The sequence below is a fragment of the Pholis gunnellus genome (genome assembly GCF_910591455.1).
Source record: "Pholis gunnellus genome assembly, chromosome: 17".
NCBI classification, from domain to species: domain Eukaryota; kingdom Metazoa; phylum Chordata; class Actinopteri; order Perciformes; family Pholidae; genus Pholis; species Pholis gunnellus.
In genome coordinates, this window is record NC_136544.1 from 10,678,232 (window position 1) to 10,693,538 (window position 15,307).

At 43.2% G+C, this 15,307-nt stretch overlaps 2 protein-coding genes across 2 annotated transcripts in view; both read left to right on the top strand.

Annotated features, from left to right (window-relative positions):
- Window positions 1–163: 163 nt before the first annotated feature.
- On the top strand, window positions 164–3,685 carry qtrt1 (queuine tRNA-ribosyltransferase 1; the record flags this gene model as incomplete). The annotated part of the gene is made up of 9 exons (XM_079177716.1): window positions 164–451; window positions 551–619; window positions 741–879; window positions 959–1,153; window positions 1,370–1,508; window positions 1,695–1,770; window positions 1,875–1,984; window positions 2,404–2,488; window positions 3,239–3,685. 9 exons carry the CDS (start codon window positions 164–166, stop codon window positions 3,389–3,391), a joined length of 1,254 nt encoding a protein of 417 aa, XP_079033842.1. The 3' UTR covers window positions 3,392–3,685.
- A 1,858-nt stretch (window positions 3,686–5,543) lies between these two features.
- The window catches only part of kcnt2b (potassium sodium-activated channel subfamily T member 2b), a gene marked incomplete at both ends in the record, with an annotated part of 31,262 nt that continues 21,498 nt past the window's right edge, over window positions 5,544–15,307 (top strand). The window contains one exon of the mRNA XM_079177358.1: window positions 5,544–5,632. Coding sequence (XP_079033484.1) covers window positions 5,544–5,632 — 89 coding nt within the window. The remainder of the gene's footprint in view (window positions 5,633–15,307) is intronic.

The window sequence follows — 15,307 nt, forward strand, 5'->3', positions numbered from 1 at the left end:
AAACCAAGCAGTCTATTGGCTACTCTAGCTGCCCCTCCACCGAGCTGACATTCTGATTGGATACTTAAAAGGCGTGTTCTTCGCTCGCGACAAACTGCTCGTTTCTGATTGGTCAACCCGATTATCAGTTGCCACTGCTTGAACGTCACGTGTCCACTGCAACATGGCCGCCACCACAGAGTGTGGAGCCGATGCATATACATCAGAAAACAACATGTCTGTGAAGAAAGCTCTGTCTGCAGCTTCTCCTCTCGCTTTGCGAGTCGTTGCCGAGTGCCCAGTGACTAAAGCAAGAGCTTGCGATCTAATACTGCCACACTGTGCCGTCAGCACGCCGGTGTTCATGCCTGTCGGTACTCAGGGGACTCTGAAAGGGATCACTGTGGATCAGCTTGATGGTCTTGGCTGTCAGATTTGTCTCGGAAACACATACCACCTGGGCATGAGACCGGTAAGCAACACTACGATAGTAGCACTAGTGGCTATATGCATTCATGACAACTTTTCTTTATCTACATATGTTTTTCTACTTTAACTCCACTGCCTGCAGGGGCCTGATTTGATCGAGAAAGCCAATGGTTTACATGGGTTCATGAACTGGAAGAGGAATCTCTTAACTGTGAGTGTAGCTTTTCTTCAATCAACCACTCACAGGTGATGACTAGACGTTCACAAACGTGCAAGAGGTAGTTGATGAGCTCTGTGTTGACATCTTGTGGTTGACTGTGCTCTGCTTACAGGACAGCGGGGGGTTTCAGATGGTGTCTCTTGTTGAGCTCTCGGAGGTCACGGAGGAAGGCGTGAAGTTCAAGTCCCCCTATGATGGCGAAGAGATCCTCTTAAGTCCTGAGAAGTCCATCAGCATACAGAACAGTCTGGGTGTGCAAGGAGCAAAATACCTTCAATCAGTATTAAATAACTTGGACCCAGTAGCTAAAAGACGGCGTCTCTCTTCCAGGGTCGGACATCATGATGCAGCTGGACGATGTGGTCAGCAGCACCGTGTCAGGACCCCGGGTGGAGGAGGCCATGCATCGATCCATTCGCTGGCTGGACCGCTGCATTGCAGCCAATAAAAATCCAGACAAACAGAACCTTTTTGCCATCATCCAGGGAGGGCTGAATGCAGAGCTGCGCCAGGTCTGTCTAGATGGTAAAAATAAATAAGATTTCTACTTTTGATTACCTTCCTCTGTCCCTGTATACTTGGTATTGATTGAGTATGCTGCAAGATTGGATCATATTTGGATGGAGCCTAAGAACACGTTTAAATGCCTTGAAAATCCAATTATAATTTTCTTCTCAACAGTTCGACACTGATGACGAGGGCTCAAACTTGTGCTTTAGATATCTCATCCTCTTCCTGCAGAAATGACTCGGCGCGATGTTCCCGGTTTTGCCATCGGCGGCCTGAGTGGAGGAGAGGAGAAGGATGACTTCTGGCGGATGGTCACCCTGAGCACCGACCACCTGCCGCGAGAAAAGCCTCGATACCTCATGGGTGTGGGGTACGTTTGCCTAATAAAGCATCGGGTTACATTAATCATTTCATATTTATTCAGCACTCTTTGCAGTCAAATTCCTTGTATGTGCACACACTTGGCCAATACAGCTCATTCTGTATGCTTAAAATATCTTCTGAGGGCTGTTGTGTTTATGGGTTTGTATAAATTGACAGTGTGTATGATCTGCAGGTACGCTGTGGATTTGGTGGTGTGTGTTGCTCTGGGATGCGATATGTTCGACTGCGTGTTCCCCACCCGAACTGCAGTAAGCAATCTTTGCCTCACACACTGATAATTATACATTTTAATTTAGCGTTTTTTATTCCACATTCTGACGTCATGTTTCTTCTTTTTTTTTTTTTGTGGCAGAGGTTTGGCTCTGCCTTGGTTCCTTGGGGATCTCTCCAGGTAAAACAGAAGCAGTACGCCAAGGACTTCCAGCCCATAGACTCAGACTGTCAGTGTCCCACGTGCAAGACGTAAGTCAAGAACAGACTAAAACTATCCAACTAGCCTCGGGTTTGTGCACATGTTAAGTCTTGTCATTTTCCAAAGCATTTTTCTAAATGAGAACCGATATTAATATAATATATAAGTTCATAAAGTGCACAAGAAGACCTTATTTGACTTGTTTGCCCAAAAAACAATTACTTATTTTTGGTATAAAGGAGAGATGTGTTGGCGGTACAATACTTATTAATTCATGTTTCATGTATTTTTTTAATGATATAAATTCTCTGCAATAAAACTAGGGCTGCACAATAATCCAATATGGCCGACTGCAGGAGGCGCAATATTGGTTTACACAACAATACCTTGATCGCATACTTTTTGTGTCATTTTGTGCCTCATGTATTTTGTGTAATGATGTAAATAATAAGCCTGTCTTCTGTTTCAGACATAGTCGGGCTTACCTCCATGCTCTGTTTAAGAGTGACACAGCAGCCATGCATCACATCACCATCCACAACATCGCCTACCAGGTCCGTACGTAACTGTTAACGTCGCATCATAACTCGAGATGACATCGTGATGAACCGACAAAAACATTTGACCACATAACAAAATAGAAAAAAAAGAAGATATATCTTAACTGTATAAAGTGTGTTTTATCAGTTCATGCATTTCCTGCGTTAATCTGCAGTCCTGCCACTGAGAGATATCAACCAGAGCCACAAGTTTACATCATGTGTTTCAAGTCTTAATCGCTCTGACAGAATTCTGACAAGAGATGTTGAACTTTATGAATGTATGCGACATCATTCAGATTATGTCGTCGCCTCGGTCACGGTCATTTCATGCTTCAGTAGTCTCTGTACCTCAAAGTGGCACAAACTCGCTTTGCTGCTCTGGCATTATCAAAACCATGAATAGTCTCCTCTTGTGACAGATGTGTCCCAGAACATAATGTTCATGTTAGGAGAGCATAATGGATAATGTCTGATTATGCAACATATTCATCTCTTGATTTCTTAAAAGTTTTTCACATTGAAGCCAGCTCTTAAGTCGACTCTCGGGCTTTCCATGTTGGTTGGCCTGTTGGGCCGCCACTCTACCGCGAAATGTCACAAGTATTTAACATTTACATGTTACCCTCTAATGTTGCCATGGTAGAATGTAAACATTCTTGCTGAAGACCCGTGCGCTCTCGTGTTGCAGAAGAGATGATTCCCCACTGCAGATCAATAATCGCATTATTTTCCTTTTCAATCATCAAACGTGTCTCCTTGCAGCTCACCCTGATGCGCTCTGTGAGACGGAGCATTGTGGACGGCTGCTTCCCTGAGTTCATACGGACGTTCATGAAGCGAATGTTCCCCTCTCGGGACCAGTACCCCGGCTGGGCTGTGGACGCTCTGGCCTCCGTCAACGTTACGTTGGAGTAGATCTTGGAAGGCAACCGTCGTGCTCTCGGTGGGGATGTCAAAGAGTGACTGAAAGACTTTACATCTTTTAAATGACTTTTTTAATTTTTTTTTTTTTTTTTACTCTTTGTTTATATTTGTATATAAATTGCCAGTTTTGTTGGCGATGAAGAGAATGTCTTTTGGTCTGAAGCGATAACACCTGATTGTCTTTTGCGTCACTCAGCCTCTGCAAACTGTCCTCGGTACACATTACGATGATATGAGACTGAATGGCGTTTAAATGAGGTTTGAAACACATGAACTATCTCCTCTGATATGCTCAGACACTTTTTGTTGTTACCATGGCTACAGAGCTAGGCCCACCCACTTGCAATGAAATGTTTTGCCTTTCCGTCAACTGGTATTTCATTTTTGCCGAAGGCACAGGATGAATAAACGTCTTTGTATTCAGGTGTTTTAACCGACGTCCTCGCAGACAAGTGGTTGTCAGATAACTGTTAGAACAGATAAATGAGTCTCGCTCACGACAGCTTGTGTGCTTGTGTCATGATGACCACCAGAGGGCAAAACAGACAAAACCAGAGCAAAGGGACTGTAAAACTGAATGATGTGTTTTGGATTTTTTTCCTAATGGAGTTAAAAGCAGTTCAGCTGTCTCAAAGTAAAAATCGCACACAATAACAGTGAGTTATGAGCTGAAAGGTAGGAGGGGGGCACACAACATCCATATCCAAATGATTCACTACCTTAACTCAGCAGGCATTTAAATACTATCGACTCATTGTTATCCATTGTTATTCTGCGTTTTCTCATCCGTTCACTGGGCAGTAAGCCGTTTTGACCCTCTGAATGAAGGTTTTGTTTGGAGCTTACAGAGGTGCTGCTTCATCAAGGCTCGGTTGTGGGTGATTAATATTTATCGTTGGAAGTTGATTTGAATAACACCTGTTGTCTGCGGCTTTGAGTCAACAGTCCTCTCAAGCACCACATTTGAATTTCATTAGGGCCTCTGTTATGACCACAGGCTCCATAGGAGATTAAACCTGTGACATGTAATGAGTGTCAGGCCATCTAATATCTAACACAACACTGTGGTTAAGAAATGGTGTGTTTGGTGAATAACTAGAGTAGTTCACACGTTAACACACTTAAACAAGTGTTTGTTCATTTGTTAAAATGAGAGATGACTGAAATGTTCATTTTATATTTTAATAGCCCTCTTTCAGAAGAACTTCTAGTTTTGTACATAATGCTTGTATTGTTTTCAAATATATATATCACTGGTTGCTTTTCATGAGAAGAGGTGTTTTAGAATAGATAGAATATCTTCTGATTTAACTGTGTATTTCATTTCTTTATCTATCAGAGCAACAGCGTTCAGTTGACAAGCGTGCACTAAGTACATTGGATGTATCCTCGTGTTTAGCCTTCTTTAGCAAGGCGTGTCACACGTGCCGCCTTAAACTGCTGTTGTTAATTATCGTCTGACATAAGAAAAGAAAAAAATTAGCTTTCCGTGCGGAAATAATCAATATACGTGATCGTCGTTCCGATGCGCGCACGTCTCCACAGAAGTATGGGCATCGCGTGAATGTGTGATAGTTTATCATTCTGGATTACAGTAGCTATTGTGTTACCAGATGTTAACAGAGAACGCTCGTTGTACAATTTTATAGATTGTTTTGTGTGTATTGTTTTTGAAAGTGTTGCTATTTTGCGATTCCTGAAATGAAAAGTCGTCGCCACAGAACAGTAGTCCCCAGCGGCTGGTTACACATTTGCTGCCAGTGCATCCAAGCGGAGCTCAGGCAGGGAGGATGCTGGTGTTGAGAGACAACCAGTTGCTCTCCAGCTGTCACTGTAAAAGTGGAGCCTCCCCCACTACGCACCGACGGATGAACATCCTCGACCTGTTGCCTCGGTGGCAAGAAAAGTAGAGCTGCGTTGTGACGGGTGACCAAAAAACAACGAAGAGTTGTTGTTTTTTCTGTTTAAGAGGGAGGTCGAAAACGATGCCATGAGGTGTATCAATGCATTCGTTATTAATGCACATTTTGAATAGCAGAAGGAAGAGGAACGGAGTTGGTTTTGGGGGGTTCCACCTCCTCGGTGTGGAGGTGCGGTTTGCGGTGATATCTGTCTCTATCTCTGGGCTCTGAGGAGAAAGACCATGGTCGAACTGGAAAAGGAGGTGCTCCCTCTGCCCCCTCGGTATCGGTTCCGAGACCTGTTGCTCGGGGACTGGCAGACCGACGACAGGTAAGGATGTTTGCGTCGTTTACGCACGGCGCACTGAATCCGTTGCGCATCTGTGCGCCACAAGAGCATCATATCATCTCGTCTATAAAGTGCACATTTGTTTGCAATTTGTCTCTGTGATCTCTTTGATTCAGGTGTGTGTATGTGTCGGAGTAATCTACTGCCAGCTGTGCAGCGCTGTTATGGATGCAACAGGTTTACTCGTTCCCCCGTGTGCGCGAAAACGGCTGCTGCTAATGCTGCTAATTCTACATTATCCCACCAAAAGCAAACACATCTAAAAGAAAACATACTCTAAGGAGAATGAGAGACTGATTCACTGAGGAATATGTATTTCATTCACTTTCATGCCATGCAGGTGGCGCATTTCACAATGTATATTTGAAAGCATCCACCAGGATGGGAATGAAGAAAGAGCAAGGCAGTATGTTACCCTATTTATGTTCTCCTCCCATAATTGCTGAAATTCGCAGATCCATCTGCCACCTGAACAGACAATTTCAAGTGGGTGCGCTTAGTTATTAACCTTTTGATTCTCCATTTGCAGGGCAGAATATTTGAAATGCTATATGATATGCATTGCTTAATTTGGCTCATTTCATTATGCTGTCTAATGGAAAACCTTAAACCTCAATTTCATGCTTGGCATCACTTGTTGCCAGGTGGAAATGGGGACCAAAACACTTGCTTGTGGACTTGACTGGGTGTTTCGAATCAGATAATTTGCCATTATTAATTTGCCAATAACTTGCCATTCAAAGCATGGAGGTGTTCAATCTATGGGTTCAGCCATTGCCAGGCTTCAATACAGAGAAACTGCTGCATGCTAACCTTTAATAATGAATATTATTGAACACTATCAAGCATTGTCCAGTTTTTAATCAATCATACCATTACACTGTGTATCCGTATCCCTGACCTCTGAAAGGCCATATTTTGCACAGCTGCAGCCTACACAGGCCTTTTGTAATTTGTCCACTTTTTCCCCAAGGACTAATGTTTCTGAACCAGAGTGCAGCGTGACCTCACTCACCTGATTACAGAGGTGCAATGAAAGGGGGGTCCCTGCTTGTTACACAAAAGGACTTTTATAATCCAAGGTCCTCATCCTCTAAAAGAGCCTAGAAAAATATACAAGAGTGTACAGCCACATGGATAATGTACTCCTGGTGTTGATCACTTTAAGGGCTCTGCACTGAGGTTTAAATTAAACTTGTGTGGGCTGTGTATGTTACGTTTATTTTTGTCAAATTGCAGAGTTATAATGTCAAGTGCAGTGTTTCATATAGTAAGTAGATCTTAATTATGGGCCTTTGTATAGACTATATAGACATTAGTCCTTTGTATTTATGTGTGTGTGTGAGTTTACAGCTCAATCTATGTGAGTGCGTGTCTGAGCATCCGCTTTATACAAACGCCACTTGTGAGAGAGCGAGAGAGTGATTGACAGAGGATCAAGATGTTGATCCCATTGCCCAGGGATTATTAGCTGCTCTAAAATGGTCTGATTAGAGGGAAAGCCAGAGTTGTTATTGATAGTGACAGAAAGCTTAATTGGGGCTGAATCACACAGAGTTTGTCTGCTGTGGTCTATTAATCCAGGAGTTGCTTTAAGCGACCAGACGGTCCCAATGGGCGCAGGTGCACAGATGGCAGTACAGTATCAACGCATCCCAGCACAGACACTCACACGCATCAAAATGTCAACATGTGTTCGTATAACTTATCTCCTTGACACATATGGTGGCACTCTGCTCTGGGGAAACGTGCACTTCTGAGCCTTATAATCCCTCTCCTGTCATCCTCCGTAGGCCGCTTCCCTGTCGTCCTCTCCTCTTAGATGAGTCTGTGTCCATGCGTCTCCCCCTATAACCCCCCCCCACACACACACACACGCACACACATCTTACTTCTAATTGAAGTGTCTCCAATACCATACAATTTTCCTCTTTCAATAGCTCTCCTGTAACTCAGTGGAATACATTTAGTTGTAGCCATTGAAAGCCTCTCGGGTGCGGAGTTGGGGTTGCCCCCCTGACCTTCAAGTGTATACTCATAAATATATAATTTATATTTTTTCTAAAACACACAAAAATGCAAACATGTCCGTGGCAATCCAGCATTGGCTGCATATAAATTGCGTCAAATTAGAATAAACATAAATGGAAATTGACTCCGTTTACTCACACACAGGAAACGAGCCTTCTCTCCGAGACAGAATTTGCAAACAACTGCCAATTATCCTCATCTGTGTAGTTCCCAATCCATAACCTTAAACAAGGTTGTGGCTGATAAAGGGAATGTGTCAAGATCAGAGAAGTAGCAACATTTTAGTGAAATCATTCTTACTCCGACAACATTTACATTTTCTCGCAGTGAGTCAGAGGCTTCTGATTTGAGGAAATGCCAGATGACTAAACAATTAAATCCAGATCTTTTGCAGGCTGATGATTACGATTTTTGTCTGTTTTTTTGCCTAAAATGAGCACTTACTATACTATACATACTATAAACACACACGTGACTGCCAGCACAGCTTGTATGCATAATTAGTTACAAGTGAAATTAAATGCAGAACAACAGATTCACCATTGCTGCTCAACAGAAAGCCTCAGCGGGAGCTTTCCTCAGAGTCCAGGATTATCATACAAATGACGGCCTTTTGTCATTAAAACAATGTCTTATTGGCTGTCGCCTCCACATCTTCTCTCGCTCGATCTCTGTCTCTGTCTCAGTCTCTGTCTCTGTCTCAGTCTCTCCGCCGTCCTTAATCCCCAAACTACTCCCTTTGCCTCCTCCTTAATTTTTCCAGGCAAGCCTTAATTTAGTAAGGCCAATGTAAAGCACGATCCATCAAAACTGTCAATACCCATACCTGTTTGACTATGCTTTGAACGCTGTTCTCCTTTATTGAGCTTTTCAGAGCTCGTGTAAGATTCATTCACATCATTTAAAAGGCAGTTTAGAAATGTGATAGTCAACTCCGTCAAGGGTTTTGGAATCATGGATGTATTATGCATCATGTTTGCAGGGCTGGCATAAAGGGAGGGTATTAACAATGCTAATGATGGCATGTATGATGAAAAGAGTTACTCTGACAAAAGGTGACTTTTATCAGATTTGAGAAGGGGTGACCTCATAACCGCTGTGCGCATGATTCTTCCGGTCAACGTCTAAAGTGAAGTTAACGTAAAATCACCCGGCTGCTAATGGAAATCGTGTTGGGGGCTGTGAATAGACGATTGGAAGCTGGGGACCTAGAGTGAGGATGGCTAATAGAAACTAAAGTCTGAAAACAACATCCTAATTAATGCTGGCGGGAAGTTGAAAGGTTGCCAGTAGGCCTGACCATTAAAGATGGCTCCGTCTTAAGAACGAATGAGAGGGTGGGAGGGTGGAGAGCTCATATACAGCCTGAGCGTGACCTGTCTGCAAAGAACATTGTGCACATGATGTCTGATGAACATGAGCCGCCGCTCTCTGAGAGAGAAAGCTGTGTACAGTACAGTAAAGATAAGACATTACCTGAAGGCAGAATGACAGACACTTCAGCTTGGTCCTACAATCAAGAGTCCATTCGCCGTTTTATTCTTTGTTCTTTGTACTCCAGCAGCCTCTGCATTCTGTGGCTATAGATATACAGTAAAAGATGTGGACACGTATTGTATATACGTTTAGCTTTATTTTTGTTCATTGTTATCACTGACTAGCAGTAGCCCGAGGATGGAGAAAGAACAGTGCAGGGCGTGTGCCTGGTGTTCATCTATAGTTCTTTTATTTTTAGAGATTTTTCTGCCTCCACTGGGCTTTAATAAGCTAGATATTGACTTCCCTAACCAGCCTTTCGGTTAGACGAGCACTGTCGACACTTAAGAGCCCTCCTGCTGTGGATACTAACGGAGTCATGGGGCTGACTAGCATGAGCCCGACCATGTTGCTGGAAGGCCTTGTGGCATCAGAGTGGGGGCAGGGAGCTGCTGTGCCACGCTGCTGTGGGGCATCACAAACACGGTGGTCCAATGATCACAGCTCCCCTATTCCCAAACTGTGTTAGCTTAATACACCACAGGACTTTTCAAATCCGAGCAGCCCCAGAGACACCAGAGACGGGCAATAGAGATGATTCCTCTTATGTTTCTCGCACATGTCATCGTCAAAGTGTTGGTTTGAAGACGACTTTGAAACAGATGGATATCTCACGGTGATTTGATCAAATGTTAAACGTTCGCGCACATCCGAGGCTAATGTAATCTGAAGGGATAGAATGTCATTGGATGGCTTATAATGCAGTTGTGCGTCACTTTAAGGCCATATTGTGTTTCATGATAGAGGGATGATTGCTGCTTTTCCTTTTTTTCTAAGTCTATCACTGAAGCATCTGTTGTGTTCTGTTCATCCTTCAGGTCAACAAAGGAATACATAACTAATGTATGGTGAATGATCATATCAGGAAAGGATGAGGCAAGGCAGGTTTACGTCAGGGAGCAGGGGGAGGAATGGCTGGAGCGCTTCCTCTGATGAAATATGGAGAGTCTAAATGGGCTCTGAGCAAAGGCTACAGTGCTTGCTTACTTACTGTCAATGCGCTGTGCGATACATTTCACATTTATTGTGAATGATGGCTGTTGTTTATTTTGCCCTGGCTAGTGGGTTAGAGGGAGGGATTGTTGGAGCCTGTAGACATATGTACGTAGTAGACTGTTAATAGATAAATCTGTCACAACATAGACTGGTTGATTTGCTCCCTTAGTTATAGAAAACGACAAGGAGAGAAAGAGACTCTTTGAAGGTCTCAGTCATCATGAAGTTATTATGAAAGTTCCTGCTTGTTTCATTGGCGTGTTCAAATCAATTCTCTGGCAGCAATGAGTGCTATTAAAGAAATCAGTCAGTCGGCATTAACTTTTGAGTTGTCAGTGTTAAATGTGCCTTTTATCAGAATAAAAGGATCCTTTTTTTTCATGCGGGGGATGTGATCATCTTGTTTTTAATTTCTTTTCCTCCTTTATTCTTCTCCACCTGCCATCAGGACAGTGGACTGTGTGTGATGGTTGTGTAAATGGGTCAGAGACAAGCTGTCCTGTCAACCACTGGTTGGATGAAGCAGAGAGCACCTCGCCTCTCTTAAGCTCTTAGAGCAGTCGTGTTCTGGCGATGCGCAATTTATTTGCCTCTTGTTATCCCATTGCATTTCCCCTGACCTCATTTGGAGTCTGTGTATATTATTGTGCTCATTATGTTGTGTCTTTGTCTCCTTTTTCCACCCTTTGCTCTTTTAGCTGTGCCCTCTTTTCTCAAAGGATCCCTTATCGACCCATCTATCTTCAGCAAAAGTTGGAGCACATCGTTTTTGTTCTCCACACGACACTCAACATGGCGACAGCTGAGCCAACAGCTCACAGCTAACGGCGCTAAAAGCCTTAACAGTGCAAACAACAGCAACCGCGCTGACAGACAGTGTTACTCTGAGGGGGCGCTATACCCTTCGATTACGATTACGTCATCGTGAGCTGTAACAGTCGCATGAGTGCAGTGGACAGTGGCGGCTGTGATGAGCCAGCCGGTGGGGCACGCTCACGTGCACTAGTATGCACTAAAAGGCATGAGCAGCCAGCGCGGCTTTGAAAGCAAAGCACAGAGAGGCTCGGATAGCAACACACTCAAAGGGAGAGAGACTTCACCCTCTGCTCAGGCAGACGTGACTCCACCATATCTATATATTGAATAAAGGACCCTTTAGCAATACAGATGCTGAGTAAAATGCCATCAGCATTTCTTTATAGAATAGTGCTCTAGAAGCTACAAGTTTCTTCCAATCAACGGAACAACTTCTTTAAAAATGGCATTTATAACCATTTATAGGTTCAAAATATTTGTATTCATCTCAGCCCTTTTCTGTTTTGTACATCCTATGAATGTTGATGATGCACCAATACTGATATTGATATCGGATATCAGTCTGATACTGACTGAAATTGCTGGATTGGATATCAGAGACAATAGGCTGATCTGGTATTGGATACCATTCTTTTAATACATATAATAATTTGTATCTATGTATTTACATTTTGTTTAAGTCAGGCCTGATGTTGCCTGACACATAAAGGAAGAATACCAGTGGCTTCCACACAGTGAGGCTTACAGCTTATTAATTAAACACTGGTATCAGATCAGTACTCGGTATCGGCTGGTACCAAAAGTCCAGATATCAACATCAGGGCTGAATAAGTCGGATCGGTGCATGTCTGGTTTCCATATTTCTTCCATGATACACCTGACAGGTCTCGACTTGTCTCCATACTATGAGACATTTTTCTCTTTTAACTGCGGACATCCCGAGTCATCCTTTCTCTTTCCTCACACACTGTGTTCATATTTATTCCGAATTTTACTCCAAATATGATTTTTCCATTTCAGCCTGCTTTCCATTAATTCATTTACCGGGTATATTTTTTCACTTGGCTTCCTTATTTCTTGTTTGTTTTGTTTCTACTTCACTGCTATGAATACTATTTGTGTGTGGAGGTAGTGATGAGCCAATGCTGCTGTTGTGCATATTTAGGTTTCTTTAGTCTCTTTCGCTGTCATTAGACGACCAGTGCTGTGTCATTATGGAGCATAGGCATGGGTGGAAGCAGCAGGAGAACAAGGTTCAGCTCTCTCCCTCTCAAAGATCCTCCTCCGCATCTCCCCCTCTGTCTTTCTGTCCATCTGTCTATGTATGTCTATTTCTCTCTCTCTCTCTCTCTCTCTCTCTCCCTCTCTCTCTCTTCTACTCTCTCAGAAATACAAATTCTCTCCCTCGGCTCAGATTTGAAATGTTATGCCCCTTTAGTCATGCTCTCTGTTCTTGCTTTATTAAGGCCCAAGAGATGATCTTAGCCACCTGACTCAAACATAATTAGTTTGATCAACCTATATTTTGAATGAGTAGCAAAGAGAAAGAGAGGAGGACCTCTTTGGGGGTTGTTCTCTCAGGATACCAAAAAATGTTTGTTCCTTAATGAAGCAACATATGTTTTTTTTCCTGCCCAACAGTATCCCAAAGCAGTTTTTCTCAACGATTATCTAATCATTTATTTTTCCTGTGCTTTTTTGAGGGCCTTGGGGGGCTGATATGTGGCCCAGAGGTTTTAATGTGTTTTTCTCACCCATCCTCCCCTTAGATTAAAGATCGTGACTCTCAATCTATCCCACAGCTCAATTCTTTATTGGGCTATATTTCCACTTTACTTTTCATCTTCCGTTGTACACTCAAGTGGAAAGAGAAACACATCAAGGGCAAAATGACCTTTGAAATCATCCAGTTCTAACGGGACGTTATCAGAGCGTCTTCTCACAGAGTTTGAGGAGGCTTTAAGTACTTTGATGAATGAAGAAATGCGCAGATGGATGGATTTAGGAACGTATCTCCCCGCAAGTGTCTTAAGGCAATAATAATCTGGAGATTTGAAAAACCGTGTCATGGCCAGGCGTGGAGGTGCAGTGTCTGATGGATTTGGTTGTAAAGAGGACATTAGCTTGAGGTGAATGATTTTATCTTGCAGTGGGAAACGTAACTAAATGCACATTTCTAGTCATAATTCCATCATTTGTTATGTGTGCTAGAACACTGGATGGCTTCAGTTCTTGATAAATAGTAATTTGATCATCTTGATTACATCATCGTTGGAATAAACCTAGTTTTATTTGATTATTTTCTAATTAATAGTGCACAAGAAATAGTGTATATGCTATGAAAACAGACAAAAGTTGACTGTGGGTACCGATAGTGACCTTTGCAGGATTGTGTGTGTCGTAGTTAAGTGCTAAGTGAGTCCAGCATTTTGACTGGTTGTAGTCTGGCTTTGCATTGATTGTAAAGACTTTTCCACCAATAGGTTCATACTTGAATTTCCACCAGCATGTTTTCTTATCTGAGGAAAAAACAATAAGACACGTTCTAGCTGCCTTTTTTTTTCATGTTACTTACTGTTCTGTGTTCTGCGACTGTGGCTAAGTGGAGAGCAGGGCTGGCCTTCAATCAGAGGATCGGCGGTTCAATCCTCCGCTAGCCGCATGTCGATGTGTCCTTGAGCACACTTAACCCCAAAATTGCTCCCGTAGCTGTGCTTACGGTGTATGAATATGACAGCGTCTGAATTGTAAGTCGCTTTGAATAGAAGCTATATGACTGCACTGCAATGTAATGTTCTTAGTCTTGAACATCGACTGTTTGGAATCCCTAAAGTTATGATTCTTAGTACAGTTAAGACTTAATGCCATTGCATGTATTTTGTTACTTTTTTTTTTTTTATATGGATGAGAAACATTTTCTAATCTAGCAACTGGTGATAATGGGTCCGTGTGCTTATTGCCACCATGGTATTGACTGTTTGATTGCTCCGTGCATGAAAGAACGTATTCAGTCATATGATCAATTAGCTCACCTCACACACACACACACGCATACACACACACACAACCGCAGGGTGTCCCATCTCTACAGCAATTCATATGAGTCATTTTCTAATCCAAAGGTACAATTACACACCCCTGAGCTTTTGCGAGCCCTGGGGAGCTGTGCATATCTGCACGCTTTTCTTCTGTTTTCCATCATGTGTTCAAAAGCCTTATTGTCAGCAGGCTGCTGAGAGCGAAGAGAGCCGTCAACAAGTTGGGGCGGGCTATCGGCACAGATGGCTGAACACACTTCACAAGTATGTGTTTGCTCACATCTGCTCATGTGAGAGAGAGGGGAAAAGACAACGAATCCCGCGTTGCCATAGAAACAAAGAGGAAAGTTCCCCCCCCCCTTTTCCACCAGATGTTGCTGGGAAAGTGCAGCGTAGGTTTAGGTCTGCGTGGGTCCGACCATGTGGAGTGCTGGTGTAGCGTCACCCTGGATCCCTGGGAAGACACCCCTCCTCCCTCTCCCCATCGCTTCCTCTTCCTGCTGACTGAATGGATTGCAGTTGTTCTGCCTCTCTTTCATCTGTCTCGCGCGTTGTGAGGAGACCACCAGTGAGCCGGTTGCCTTTTTCATCCTCGACCTGAGTCATCCACTCTTCCCTCCATAGGATGAAAGGACAGCTACTGAGACTTCTCCCCTGAGGTGGTCAGACAGGAAGCACAGTCACCGACAGGCTGTCTGGTTATGTGCCTGTACACATGTAACAGTGGGGCTCTTGGTCATTTTAATCATGTCTCTCCATGATGTGCCATGTGAATGGTCTAATAATCCTAATGACCCCTTTGCAGGTTTATATTTTCGGCCTGTACAGTGGATGTGTGTGTGACCCTCTAACAGGAGGATGCCAGAATGGAAAGGGAGAAAGAACAGTAATTATGGCCTCCCATGTTCAGCAGAAACATCAGAGGGAAGTAATTTGTTGCTCTATATTTAATCAGTGGAGATAACGAGTCTGACTGCAGCTGTCTGGGCCTATGGGTGGACAAGCAGAAACACCATTTCCTCCAAAACCCATTAGTTTTAATGTGGCCCTCCACTGTGTCTCACTTCCCTACTTTTCAGGGTTCAAATAATCGTTATCACCTTTTCTGTCTCAAATCTGCTCCATTGAACACACAATCGTCTTCAACCTTTATTCTATTCTCTTTTTATCTCCCAGCCTTCCACTTGTTTCTTCTCATCCTCTGTTCCTTGACTTGACTGCATAAAAGAAGACTTTTTTT